General features: G+C 39.6%; 1 protein-coding gene across 1 annotated transcript in view; it reads left to right on the plus strand.

Annotated features, from left to right (window-relative positions):
- Window positions 1–11,384, plus strand: part of scube3 (signal peptide, CUB domain, EGF-like 3) — a 145,312-nt gene extending 133,928 nt beyond the window's left edge. The window contains exons 16-23 of the mRNA XM_036592098.1: window positions 116–313; window positions 1,193–1,354; window positions 2,783–2,950; window positions 4,283–4,444; window positions 6,757–6,954; window positions 7,892–8,044; window positions 9,446–9,525; window positions 10,529–11,384. Of these exons, the coding sequence (XP_036447991.1) occupies window positions 116–313; window positions 1,193–1,354; window positions 2,783–2,950; window positions 4,283–4,444; window positions 6,757–6,954; window positions 7,892–8,044; window positions 9,446–9,525; window positions 10,529–10,681 (1,274 nt within the window). The 3' untranslated portion in view covers window positions 10,682–11,384. The remainder of the gene's footprint in view (window positions 1–115; window positions 314–1,192; window positions 1,355–2,782; window positions 2,951–4,282; window positions 4,445–6,756; window positions 6,955–7,891; window positions 8,045–9,445; window positions 9,526–10,528) is intronic.
- The last annotated feature ends 2,758 nt before the right edge of the window (window positions 11,385–14,142 follow it).

Consider the following 14,142-nt stretch of genomic DNA (forward strand, 5'->3'; position numbering starts at 1 on the left):
AGTCATAAGTTACTGTGTCAGATTGTCTGCAGCAGGTGAGCAGTGATGCAGTTGTGTTTGCGAATTTGTCCACTTTCATTCTAAACACTGTCCCTCCTGCTGTGTCCTGCTGAAGGGAGCTGTGACCTGAGCTGTGTGAGGAAGCAGATGGAGCAGAAGATGAAGTCCTCCATCAAAGCGCTGAAGAAGTCCATTAATCAGGAGAGGTTTCTGATCCGCGTGGCGGGGCTGGAGTATGAGGTGGCTCAGAAAGGGGCCACGGATAAACACGAAAACTGCGGCCCGGGGAAAGAGAAGGACAGCGGCCGCTGTGGTAAGAGCATCACTGTGTGGCTGAGTGGGGCTCAAGATATGCCACAAATAGGCCTGGGTGGGCAGACTGATCACAGGCTCACCCAATCAAATGAGGACAGAATATTTATTAAACTGCATTTTTAGGATAATGAAGTTTGTTTTTTGAGATGTTAGTATTATGGCCAATCAAATTCTCCACCAAGCTCCACCTTATTTTCTCAGTCCTCCAATCACTGCTTAGCAACCATTGCTATCCTTCAATTCGTTATCTGTGCACCAGTGTTTGAATTATAAGCTCTAGTTGCAGTAATAGGGAGAACCTTTACCTGATTTTCTATGCATTTTTAAAGGCAAAAACAAATTTTTATAATGTCTTTGCCTGATTTTATTACGTTGCGGGACACTTTTTGCAGGACACATTTTTTACACAAATACGTGTTTTCGCCTGTGTCACAGGATTGCCTATTTGAAAATATGAGACATTCTGGCTATTCAGTTTATTATGAGTTAATTTTTGATGCTATGCAGTTTTCTAAGCTCTGCATACAGCTAAAATTTGCTCATGTTTATCAGTTAACAGCACCCTATAAATTATTTGAAACCTGGTGGTGGCAGCACCGGAGTATCGTATCAGAATTATTTTATGCATTTATCAGAAGCTAACAAAATTTTTAAAAACTAATTTTAGTTCAGTTATTAGTTACTTTATACGTTATTTTTAATGTCACTGTAACAAAAAACATATAATGTCATATATTTCAAGTACAGTAATACGTGTGAAACAGTAAAGAAACGATCACTTCAGAGATGCAGTGTTTTTTCACGACATCCAGTCACATCAGTAGTAGTGTGTTGTTCAGTTAGTAGTGGTCTCACTGTGTCCCCCTGCTCCTCTCAGTCAGATGTTTGCCCGGGTCGTATTATCATGGTGAGATGGAGCGCTGTGTCCAGTGTCCTCCTGGAACCTTCCAGGAGCGTGAGGGTCAGCTAGCCTGTGACCTTTGCCCTGGAGGAGATCGCCACGGCCCACCAGGCGCCCGCAACATCACTTCCTGCTCAGGTAAACGAGGCCAACTGGGGACAAACCTCAAGTGGCTTTCTCTTAAAGATGATTACTAAAGTGATCACATCACAAACTTTGCTGATTCTTTAAGGTTGTTTTTTTTTTTTTTAAATATGGTCAAAACAAAAAAACAGCAAAGCTGAAGGAGCCACACTAGATAAAAAACACTTAAACTTAATGTCTAATAGCGCTGTACAGAGGAATGTGTTTTATTATTGACAGCTGAGGGGAAATCAGTTGGTGTTTGGATTGGATTAGTAATTGACGCCGCCTCTTAAGATGAGCTAATGAGCTCACGCTGGATGCTGATGAGGATATTTTCTCTTTAGTGGACGATGTGCCAAAATATATTTTCACTGAGTGTGTTTACATGCACTTAATAATCCGTTAACTGCAGAAAATCTGATTTTGTCTACATGAGTCAAGCAGTAATCAGATTTCTGCTTTACAACCGGCTAATAAACTCACAGAAGAAGACGTGACGTAAACGTAACATAAAACTCGCCACGGCTTTTTTAAAAACATCGCACCACTTTACCTGAAAATACAAACATAAATCATCTAGAAAATAAAGAATATTTAAAGCCTTCATTTCATCAAGAACATAGTTGGTTTCAGTGTCACTCCAAAAGTGTTTTGCTGCTCGCTTATTTTCCGGTACAGCAGTCTGTTCCACACACACGCAGACTGAGAAATCCGAAAGAAATCAGAGTAAGAGTTTACATGCACTGAGAAATCTGATTACTGAGCTAAAATCCAGCTCTCTTTAGTGGATTTCTTAATCAGATTTCTACAGATTTTTAGAGTATGGTGTTTACATGACCATTTGAATAATCAGATAACTACAGAAGTCCAGTTATGATCGGATTATTGAGTGCATGTAAACAACTCATTGTTTCTGGACTTGTTCAGATCAGCTAGAAACGTTAGCCTAGCCATGCTGTCTCTGTCTTCTTAGTCACGTCCTTAACAGCACTCTTTTACTGATGTAATGTAACAAGAACCTTAATAGTGATTTCAGTATTTGAATACTGGCATCTCTAACAGTTAACTGACTCCTCAAGTACCTGCGCACATCCCCATTATCTAGATTATCGTATCTTACCAAAGAAAATAATCAGTTTAAGAAAGTCTTTTGAAATAAGCATTTAATTAGATTTTCCTCAGAAAACCACTCAACAACTCGCAAAATTTCAAAAATGACTAATTTGATTATTTTGGTACCATTCATATATGACTTAGATATATTTATACAGTAGTGTGATTTGGACTTTATATGTTTGAAAATAGGCAAAGAATTGTATTTTGGCCAAAATCATACTTACTATTGTTATTATTTGGCTGCGTTCACATTGATGGCATTTTCACAGCTGTGGTGTTTAAGCTAAAGCTTTAGTTCAGATTTGTGCTGTTGTCTGATTCCAGGTCAGTGTTCACCTGGTCATTACTCGGGTGATGGCTTTAAGCCGTGCCAGCCCTGCCCTCGGGGCACGTACCAGCCGGATGGTGGCAGGACCCTCTGCTTCCCCTGCGGAGGAGGACTCGACACCAAGAAAGAGGGAGCCGTCTCCTTCCACGACTGTGAAGTTAAGGGTCAGTCTTGACTTGGTTTATTACATGACTATAGCCACCCTAATGACTCTGTCAGCATGACAAGTGACCAGGGTATACATGAAAAGTGACCACCATCGAGTTCCTGTAGCCTCCCATTCCAATTAATATATAATTGTGATGGTCTGATTTTTTTTTGACACGGTCGATAGATTGTTATCTGTAAAAAAAAATATATATATTTTTATAGATAACAGTGTGTCATACAGTGTCCGAAACTACACAAGCAAGTCTATTAGACATTATGAAAAGGCAAAAAATCTAACTTCTACAGATGTAGTTAATCAGTCAAGACAAGAGTCTGAGTCATAATTTTGCTTTTTTTAGTTTAGGACTGGATCTGTGAGGCTAGTGCTGCTAACAAACAATAGAAGTCAATAGTCACCCAAATAGCCCAAATCATTTCTGTAAAAGTACACCCCCCAAACTTCTCTCAGCTGCACAAACCACATCCAGGTATTCATTAAGGCCATGCAGACGTGTTGCTGTGGTTTAGAACACAGTTTGACTTTTTACTGTTTAATAGAAAAATGATCAAAACTCCAGGCAGCCACTTCACATCACAGTCTGTACTTGAATACCACCTCAAGAGTCGGAGTGCTGATCTAGAATCAGTATTTTTGACCTTGACCATCATAAATACAGAGGAATTAGATCCAAGATCAGCCTTGCTGTGTGACTATCAGCCCTGGTGTTGTTTAAAGTGGCTGCCTGTAGCGGCGAAGTTTTATTCATTTTTACAGCTCACAGTAAGTCTTACTGTGTCCTAAACCATTTCGCCAAGTGTGCACAACCTCAGTGAAGATCTGGAGGCAGATTGAGAGACGTTTTGGGGATGTATATTTACAGAAACAATTTGGGCTATTTGGGTGACTATTGAGTTCTAGTGTTAGCAACATTAGCAATGTAGCTCCAGCTCTGAGCTAAAAGGGCAAATTTGGACGGGACTACATCTGGGTAGGTGGAAAATTGTTTAGGCAAGTGTGAGATGGTTTAGACCTGCAGTTTACATGGTGCTAGTTGCTAACTGTAAAGTGTAAGACTAAAGCTTCAGACACCAAACATGTCTTGACTGACATCTGCAACCACATTTGAATTAAGGGCAATATTGTGTAAATGTGATTTCCTTTATAGTCTCACTCAGGAATGACCTCTGCGGGAACGATGGTAATCCATTCTGTAACAACAGTAATCCAATAATAATGCACATAAACTGTACACTGTAGTTTTGGAATTACTGTGGAATTCCTGATTGACTGCGGCTTTAATGAAAACTGACTGTTGTGATTGAACGTTCCGTGTTCACTGTTGCAGTGTCTTGTGCGGCGGGACATTACTACAACACCTCCGTCCACCGCTGTATCCGCTGTCCTGTGGGCACCTACCAATCAGAATTAAAACAGAACTACTGCATCTCCTGCCCTGGAAACACCACCACTGACTTTGATGGAGCCACCAGCGTCTCTCAGTGCAAGAGTAAGCCTGTCTTACAGTTTTACTAGTTACTGTGTTCACTACGTGTGTCCAGCGCTGCTCTTGGTCATCTGTCACCCTGTAGAGTTCCAGTCCCAAACTAACACACCTGGCTTCACAATTCAGATGCTTTTTAAAACCTCTACTGTCGTCATTTAGAACTTATCTATTTTAATAATATAAACCAGTTTGGTTACAGACACTGTCATGTGCGAAAGTTGGAACACCCCTGGTTAAATTACATGTTTTGTTGACTTTCTAAGTGGCACATTGTCTGCAAGGAACACACTTAAATATGACATTTTCTGCAAGTTTTAGGGAAAAAAACAATAACTTTTTCCCAGTCTGCATTTTGTTTTATTATTTTTTTCAATATGTTTAATTCAGCAAATAAACAGTAATATTGTAACACAATGTGCAGAGGTGTGGTCTCTGTAGAGGATGTGTTCACTTTGAAAATTTTCACTTAGAAAATCAACAAAATATGGAATTTTGACCAAACACTTGCATTTGATTTTACAAGTGAATCCACTGTAATGTTACTTCTCTACTTCACAGCTTTTAAATAATGAATAAGAAACTGTAAAAAAGGAAGAAATGTTAGATGTGAACATTAAGAATGAAGTTATAATAAAATGAATATCCACAATGCCTCATATTTCAAAAGTGGTCATCAGATCTCAAAGCAGATAACATAACAGACAAAAAGCTATAAGTGGTCAATCACAATATATCCATTAATAACTTCTTGTTGTTTCCCAAATACTCGAAATAATCTTGTTTATAAGTTACACTGGATATCATAGAATAATAATGTACAGTACACTGTATACTATAGAATAATGACTTTTAGACAGTAGTGATCTGCATCAGTTATGTCAGCCATGCAGTGGAACAGCAGGAGTGTACAGGTCCAGATCCACAGTTCACACAGTAAAGAGAATCAATAGCGATTCACGATACATGTAAGCAGCTTTCTGCAGTGGCCATTCTGGTAGAATTTGAAATTGTTTTTAATAAAAATGATCAAATAAAATATTTGTCCCCTGTAAATAAGTTCAACAAGGGCACTGTTGTGGCACTGTTGTGTTGAGCTGCTAGTGAGCAATGGGGATGAGATCTTCCGCTGTGAAAACGGTTCACATTTCTCCACGACGTCTCCACATTTCTTTATGTCAAAAAATCATGTACAGCTTCCACAATATAAACTAGCATTTCAACACAGTAAAAACATGTTTATGAATGTTGACATGCTCACTCTCCCTTCAAATACGTAAATCCAGTCCAGTTCTGGTTTTGTAGATCATATTTCCATCTAGTTTCCCCAACACTGGACATCGTTTTACCCAGAAAACAGATCAGGTGTATTTATATTTTTAAAGCCTCAACAGCAAGTTGGGATGATAATGTTTGGGATGAGCAAACACCAAAATATAAAAGACAACAACTAAAGGTTTTTAGAACCGAACTAAACCAAAGCAACGCTGTGTCGCTGCTGCAAAAACCAGGAGGTCTTAGAAAAAAGGCGCTCATCCCCAAACTTTATCAAAATATTCACAGTTTCACAAGGTCTAATAAAGCTTTCATGACTTTAAACCTCATTACATATTAAGGCTTGACTGCAGACACTTCAATGCAATTTGTGTAATAAAGTGTGTAATAAAACTTTGGGCTCATGGCTTTGTAAGGGTTTAACAGGGGAAACGAAGCAGAACAGAGTGAAGAGTGATGGACAGATGTACTTCCAGGTCACATCAGAGGGGAGAGAGCCCTGAAGGTCCCTGCACAGTTTTGGAGATCATCCACGTTTCAGTTTCAGTTTCAGTTTATGACTTCCATGAAAAGGAACTAAGTGGCCTCAGTAAAAACTTTAACAGCCATAATGAACTATACAGACATGTCATTTATCAGGATTCTCTGTTATGGATTGTTTTTCACTTTACTTTTTCATAAATGTTCTTTATTTAATCCTGCTTGGTGGCTGAGGCTGAGGTTTCTATCAGAGCCCTGAACATAAAATCTTTACTAAGAGAATCTGCTGGCTGAGTGGACAGACTGCTGGGTTTCTTCTAATCTGTCTAAACTCTGCAGTGATGTCTATTTACTCTCCCCGTTCCAAGTCAAACATGAATGATTGGAACGCTGAGTGCGCTAAGAGAGAAGCCCAGCGAAACTAATAGAAAAATTCCTGTTTTGTCCAGCCAAACGCAAACATGTTTGTTTTTCATTGGCTTACTGGCTCACCAATCCAGACATACTGTCAAACTGTCCTGTAACTGTCTCTTGTGCGTGTGTTTGTGTCTGTGTGTGTATAGACAGGGAGTGCGGAGGTGAAATCGGAGAGTTCATCGGGTACATCGAGTCTCCCAACTACCCTGGAGATTACCCTGCTAACGTGGACTGTATATGGACCATCAACCCCCCCAGCAAGCGCAAGATTCTCATCGTGGTGCCAGAGATCTTCCTCCGTTCCGACGATGACTGTGGAGACGTGCTGGTGATGAGGAAGAACTGTATGTGTCTGAAAGTGGTGGCTACCAAGATTCACCCAACTTAGTCTGAACAATATTAACAGAGATAATAGATGACCGCAAAGTCTGTCTGTAGATTATTTCCACACACGTCTGGACAGCGTTCTTTATTAAAACAATCACTTAAATCACTAAAAATGTTTGTGAGTTCAGACCATGCCTTCAACATGTGGTGGTAGTATGAGGGAAGATTGATTGAGGGAGGTTGGGCTGGAGTTCTGGGCAGCTTCTGCCTGTAGCTAGAAGGCCAGACCTCCCCTCATAGCTGTAGTAGGACTGATGTAGGACTGAGGAACAGGGAGGAGATGGGGTGGCGGTGGGCACTGAGAACACTTTGTCACGGGAGCAGAAGGTGAGGATGTGAATTTATAGGGCGTTAGATTGGAGGGAGGAGGGGTTTCCGCCATGCTCCTCCCCCCAAACTTCAGTTAGAACGTAACTACGTTTATCTTGGCCAGTGAAATTATCTTACATCAGATTTAATCTAATATTTCTCATTTTGAGACAAACAAAATTAGCAATAGTGCAGGATAAATCCACTTAATAAAATCACTTACAACAAGTACAAATAGGAAATAAGTTAAATACCTAAACACAGTAGTAGCGGCCATCTTGAAGCCTCATTTTCCTTCTTAGCAAATATTTTGGTTTCAGACGAGACCATCTGTGTACAGCTATTAAGGTTTGGATTAAGGATGGACTCATATAGGTATTATTAGAATTAATCATATTGCATATGATGTTTTCTGTGCACATATCTGATACTGATCATACACATTCATATAGAAATTGGGCCTAAATTCACCTGAGTTAGCATTATGGAACAATGTAACATTCATTTCTATAGAGATATTGTGAAAAAAATGAATGAAAAGCAGATATTTTAGCGCAGTAACCCTAAGCATTTTATCACCCACAGGGTCAGTGACCTCCATAACCACCTACGAGACGTGTCAGACGTACGAGCGGCCCATCGCCTTCACAGCTCGCTCTCGACGCCTCTGGATCAACTTCAAGTCCAACGACGCGAACAGCGCTCGCGGCTTCCAGATCCCTTATGTCACTTATGATGGTATGTCTGTTTGCTTTCAGTCAGGCTGTCGAGCAACTTTGTGAACACTTCATAGAGCGCACTACTCAAAACCTGCACTCCCGCGCAAAAAAATGAGCCACGCCCAAAATATAATGGTTTTTACTGATGGTTTTGGCTGGTTAGAGTCCAGATTTAAACCCTTATAGAGAATATTTGGTCTCACATTAAACCAAAAACAGCTCAGCAGTGTTTTTCAGCTTTTTGAAGCCATCAATGCTGAAGGGAACAATACTACTCTTCTTTCTGTAAAAGGCTGTCAACAGGTTTACACACAAGACTTCAACAATTTAAAGAAATCAAGGGGAAAAGCTCTCCCATAATAACTTACTGTATCTGTTTAATAATTTGCTGTTAAGACCTTTAAAAGCTTAGTGGAAGTAAATAAACAACTATTAAGGCATACAGAAGGTCAGCTAAAACTGACTATATAGTGCTGTAGATTAGAGGTTCCCATTCACCAGGCTGCAACTGTGCAGCAGTGAATTCTTATTTTAGCTTCATTCTTGCTATTAAAATCATCATAACCTAATGTTATTTCATTTGAAACATCACATCTCTGTATGGCCTGTTTATGTGCAGGTTATTATTGGCTGCTTTCAGTTGATGGCTCACGTAAAGTTAAAAACAAAAAAACAGTTAAATGATGTTTTTTTAAATCTTGTTATTGATGTTAATCTTGTGTTTTTAATGTCAAATATGGTCAAATATAGATACATCTCTGCTAAGGATGCTAATGTGGCTAAACGGCTAGTCAGCTAACCAGCTAGCGGATGAGACTACGAAGCTGTGCTTTGCCATTTGGAGACAACACAGTCCTTGATAAGGGCAAAACATGGACCACTCATGTCCGTCAAAGCCGTTTTTTGGCTGTAGCTCAGTCTGTGCTGTTAGAAATGTTGGGAATAGATGGGATAGTTGGGATTTAGATGATTTTTTTTGTTACTATACTTACTACTTAACTAGGACACTCTAATGTGGCTAATATCAAATTAACCATTGCTTCACCTGTTTTCCCGCTTTGTACTATAATACTTTATACTAACAATGTTTTGCTATCTGGTGTCGACCAGAGGAGGATGGGTTCCCCTTCTGAGTCTTGGTTCCTCTCAAGGTTTCTCCCTCCTGCTCTTAGGGAGTTTTTCTTTGCCACTGTCGCCACTGTCGCGCTCATGGGGGCTTGGACCCGGATTTTTCTTCTTCTGTAATGCTGATTTTCTTTCTTTTTCTGTAACGCTGATTTTTCTGTGAAGCTGCTTTGTTGTAAAAAGCGCTATATAAATAAACTTTGCTTGCTCGCTAATAGTAAATGCTAAACCAGAGCTTACTGGATTTTTGACAATTTCTTGAGAGAGTTTTTCTTAAGAAACCGTTGTGTTTCAGAGGACTACGAGCAGCTGGTTGAAGACATCGTCAGAGACGGGAGACTCTACGCCTCTGAAAACCATCAAGAAATCCTGAAGGTTAGAACAGCTCTGTTAGATTAGATTAACTTTATCATCCACCGCAGGGGAAGTCTGTCCTTACCAAACAGGCAACACACAAGAGAAAATATCTAGTGTGATCTGAACACGACGCTTCCGCATCAACATCTTCTTACAGTTTTTCTCGATTGCTTACACACTGTTATTGTACACTGGAACACGATTCAAAATCTCTGACGTGGAGATGATGGGATATTTATTTCTTTACTGATGTATGTATTTAATTCTGAATTTAATTTTACATTTACATTCTACAAAGTTACAGTGGGGTGAATATTTTGTATGACTTACAGTAAGACATTTAAAACAAAACACTAAAACCACAAATAATGACGCCATCGTTGAATAATTCACTACATGTATATTAGTGTATTTTCATTGTCTCTAGTCTGCATGTCTGCATTGTCTTTAGTTGAAAGACAGCAGCAAATTCACTGTGACTCCATTGTGTTCTCAGTTCCTCTTTTCAGTGTGAAAAATCTGATTTTCTGTACTAATTCATACGATAGTGTTTGGTATTTTGATGTGAATATTTTATATTTAGGAGAATGTTCATGGCTTTGTAGCCAGAGGATCATGTTGCTCTCAGTATGGGAGAATTTGCTAAATATGTGTTTTCAGTGTGTGAGCATTTGAGAGACACTGCCCCAAAATATGCGTAAGCAACTGTAGTTTTCTAGTCTTCTGGATGAATAGGCAAAAATTCCCTCAGACACTCTCCAAAATCTTGTAGAAAGCTTCCCAGAAGAGTGGAAGCTGTTTTAGCTGCAAAGAGGGACCAACTCCATATTAATGCCTTTGGATTTAGAATGGGACGTCATAAAAGCTCCTGTAGGTGTGATGTGTAGGTGTCCCATTACTTTTCTCCATATTGTGTATGATTTTTGGCCCCACATAAACCTTCATCAGGCATGTTTCCCCTAACTTGGCTTGACCTGCTACCTTAAATCCTTCTCCACTGTCCACCATTGTTTCTCACCAGGACAAAAAATTAATCAAAACGCTCTTCGACGTGCTGGCCCACCCACAGAACTACTACAAGTACACGGCTCGGGATTCCAACGAGATGCTCCCGCGATCCTTCATCCGCCTCATCAGCAGCAAAGTCTCAGCCTTCCTCCGGCCATACAAGTAGCCAGAAACGTCCACCGGCATCATCCTCCGACCGCCTCTATTACCAGCCTTCAGTCTCCTTCAGTCGACTTAGCACACGTTTTATAAATCCAGTCATGGTTAGCAAAACTACACCTTGAGCAGCTTCGAAAACAGCGCACTATGCAGATCTACATCTACAACATCTGGCTTTTTATCCGTTTATTCTCATCAGTCATCTCCTCTAAGAAAAAGGGTATATATGTGTAGATGAGTTGAACAGAACCGTCTCCTCAAGTTGATAAATCGGGGAGGGTTTGTATGTTTGGTTCCTCTTTATGTGTCTGTCACCACTCTGTGTTCGTGTTTTTGTGTTTGTTTTAGTCATTTGAATGTTTGTTTGTTTGTTTGTTTGTTTGTATGCTGTCGTTCTCAGTCCTGACACCTCTTGCGGTGATGTTTTGTTTGGTGTGAAAGGGCTGGTGTATCCCGTACCACATAACTGCGTATGTGGAACCACAGTTTTGGCAAAAGAGGACGAGAGTTTTCTGTCGACAAAAGAAAGAAGTGCACTGAGAAAAGTGATGCGTAGAAATGACCGTATTACATCAGCGTAGGTTTGTCTTCCTGTTTGCTTATGTTGCCAGTAATTATGTGAAAGTACAGGACTGTGCAAAACTCAGACCCTTCATTTACTTTAATGTTCAGTCTGAGCAGCCATTAAGTACAGGCTGTTCACTTCTCACTGTCAGGAAACTAAGAAGAAAACATATTTAACAGAAAATGAAATATAATATGATTTTTTTCAGTAATTGGTGTGTCCACTCCACCTTTACTACAGCTTCCATTCTTTTCAGGAGACTTGCTTTCAGTTCAGGGATGTTTTTCCAGACCTCCAGAGTTCAGTCTAAGAAGTTGGTTGCATTTTCAACTTCTCACGATCCAAACAATCCCAAACACATTCAGTGATGTTGAGTCTGGACTCTGAGGTGGTCATTCCCTTGTTGTGAGAACACCAGCAGCTTCTTTGTTTGATGTGTCTGTATCTTTTCTCAGTAAGAGCTTCTTGAACAGCTACACATCCTTTCAGACTCATAGCGCTGAGTTGTCTTCTCACAGTGGAAGGATGGACAGAAACACCTGTGGATGTTTTCAGATCTGAAGCAGTTTGATTTTCTCCTCTCTCTCAAAGACGAAAGCTGTAAGTGCTGTTTATCTGACGGGGGCTTTTTGTTCCAGGTGGTTGTTAGGAATCTCACTTTTTCTGTGATCATTGCTTTTAATCATTTTTTTGAACTCCAGTTTTAAAACTCCTGCTTTTTTTTTCAATGATCTTTCTTCAACGTTCTCCTTACTTATGCAGGTGGATTAATCTCCTCAGAAACATCTCCTGAAAAGTGAATAACTTGTACTTAATGGCTGTTTCAACTGGAAGCTACATAAATGAAGGGCAGTCTCTGACTTTTGCACAGAACTGACTAATTAAACTGAATGCATCACTTTTCTCAGCATGTCTGACGAGGTGTGTGGAAGCTTAATAAAATGTGAGGTGCGCTTTAAAAATGGCTTATATTTTCTGTTCCATTTCTCAGAAAACCCCCTGCGAGTATCAGTTTTTCATATATCCATCCAGTAGCCTTGACATGCTCTCGCCAATTTAGACCTTTTGTACTTCATATCATACGTTCCATTTTAGTCTTGTACTATTTCAGCTCTTAGAGCACCTTTAATCTTTACTGCCATGCTGTTAAAACAGTAAATGTTTATGTTCTGTCTGTTCAGATTGTATTATTGTCCATTGCATATTCGTTCATTGCCTTATATTCAAGTTAATTTAACAAGGCGTAGAAGACGTAGAGCATTTTATTTCGAGATTGAAAAGAAAAGAGTTATGAAACGAGTTACGGTCAATGTTAAGAAACAGTGTTTAGTGAACACGTGCGTCAGTGGAGGAACGAGACGGATGTTTTGTTTTTGTTTTTGTTTTGCAGGACATGCGATTGCTGCTTCTTCAGAAATGTCACTTTAAACCTGCTACACTACATTCAAATCTTTTGGACTTTCCTCTCGGGCTCGACCGATACAAACGTTTTGTGGCCGATGTTGAGCTAAAAATACCGATAACCAATAATATCAGCCGCTATGATTTTACAGTTTCGATTTTAATGTTATACTCCAGTAGTTTCAGTTAAAGGGCTCATATCTTACATTTTTTCTCCCACTTCTAATGTTTGTGTGTTTTTATGTGCCAAAAACAGTCATAATTCAGACCATTTTTACACCCCTCAGAGTTAATCAAGCTGTTTTAGTTACTGTGCCTTTAAGACTGATATATGTAAATGAGCCAGGCTGAAACACTCCTTACAACTTCAGTGTGAATGGGCGGAGATAAATGACTGTAGGCTGAATAGGCCGATGTATGACATCACACAAACAGGCAGCAGAGTTTCTATATATGGACTGTATGAACTGAGAGGTGAATGGTGTGTTTTGAAACTTTAGCGACGTTAACTGGGGAAAAGAATCGATACTTAGAGTAAGTAATGAATCTGAAATCGAGACCGAAACCATTATACAATCGTCCATGGTCTTCTGTTGCGGTTCTGGAAGACCAAACCGAGATAACCCCCACAACCCCCCCCCAACCCCCCCAATTACATTACTAATGTAACAAAACTCATTTTTCATTTCACAGTTAACGCTATAACACATGAAAATTATGGAATTATTCTATTTAAAGTCAGGGCGAGAATCGTTACACCCCTAACGTTTACATACTACATCAAAAAAGTGAGGAAATTTCAGTTTTCTATGAGCTGGCCCTTTAAACAGTGCTTTACTTACTGATATGACTGTCACTAAAGCACAAATATTGTAGCACTGGGGCTGAGCTACCCAGAATTCTTTGCGGTTTTGGTTTCTGTTAATCACAGCGATGCGACCGTCTAAGATTATAAGGTTGCAAGTTCAAATCCTGGTAATGCGGCGGCCAAAGAGAGCGGCTAATTTTTAGAGTATTATCGGCAGTTTATTCTGATTAAACTGCAGACCGTCAGTATCGGCCAATGTTATCGGCCGACTGATCATCGGTCGAGCCCTACTTTCCTCCCCTTAAAGGCAATTTCAAGGGAAACTCCACCCAAAAATCCTTCTTTGTCTTTTTTAATATACTTTTATATAATTGTTTTTCAGTGATGTGCCGACAGTGTTTTAAACTGCTCTTTACTTTCCAGCAGACAAGAAGGCTTTATTTTTGGTTTGCTTAATGACCACAAATGTGCGGAGGATGACCAGTAGATCCTATTGGTTGAGATTGGAAAGAATGTAGTAGTTGAAAACACTTTCCTCTCATCGCATCGTTGACATGTAGCTGAGGGAAATACAGGACAATATACTTTGGGGGAAAATGAATATTTTCATTCTGATTAATTCAAGATATAGTTATTACAGGAATAAAACTTCTATCATTTATACGTAAATCAAACACTAAACATCATACATGCT

The sequence above is a fragment of the Colossoma macropomum genome, unplaced genomic scaffold, assembly GCF_904425465.1.
Source record: "Colossoma macropomum unplaced genomic scaffold, Colossoma_macropomum, whole genome shotgun sequence".
NCBI classification, from domain to species: Eukaryota; Metazoa; Chordata; class Actinopteri; order Characiformes; family Serrasalmidae; genus Colossoma; species Colossoma macropomum.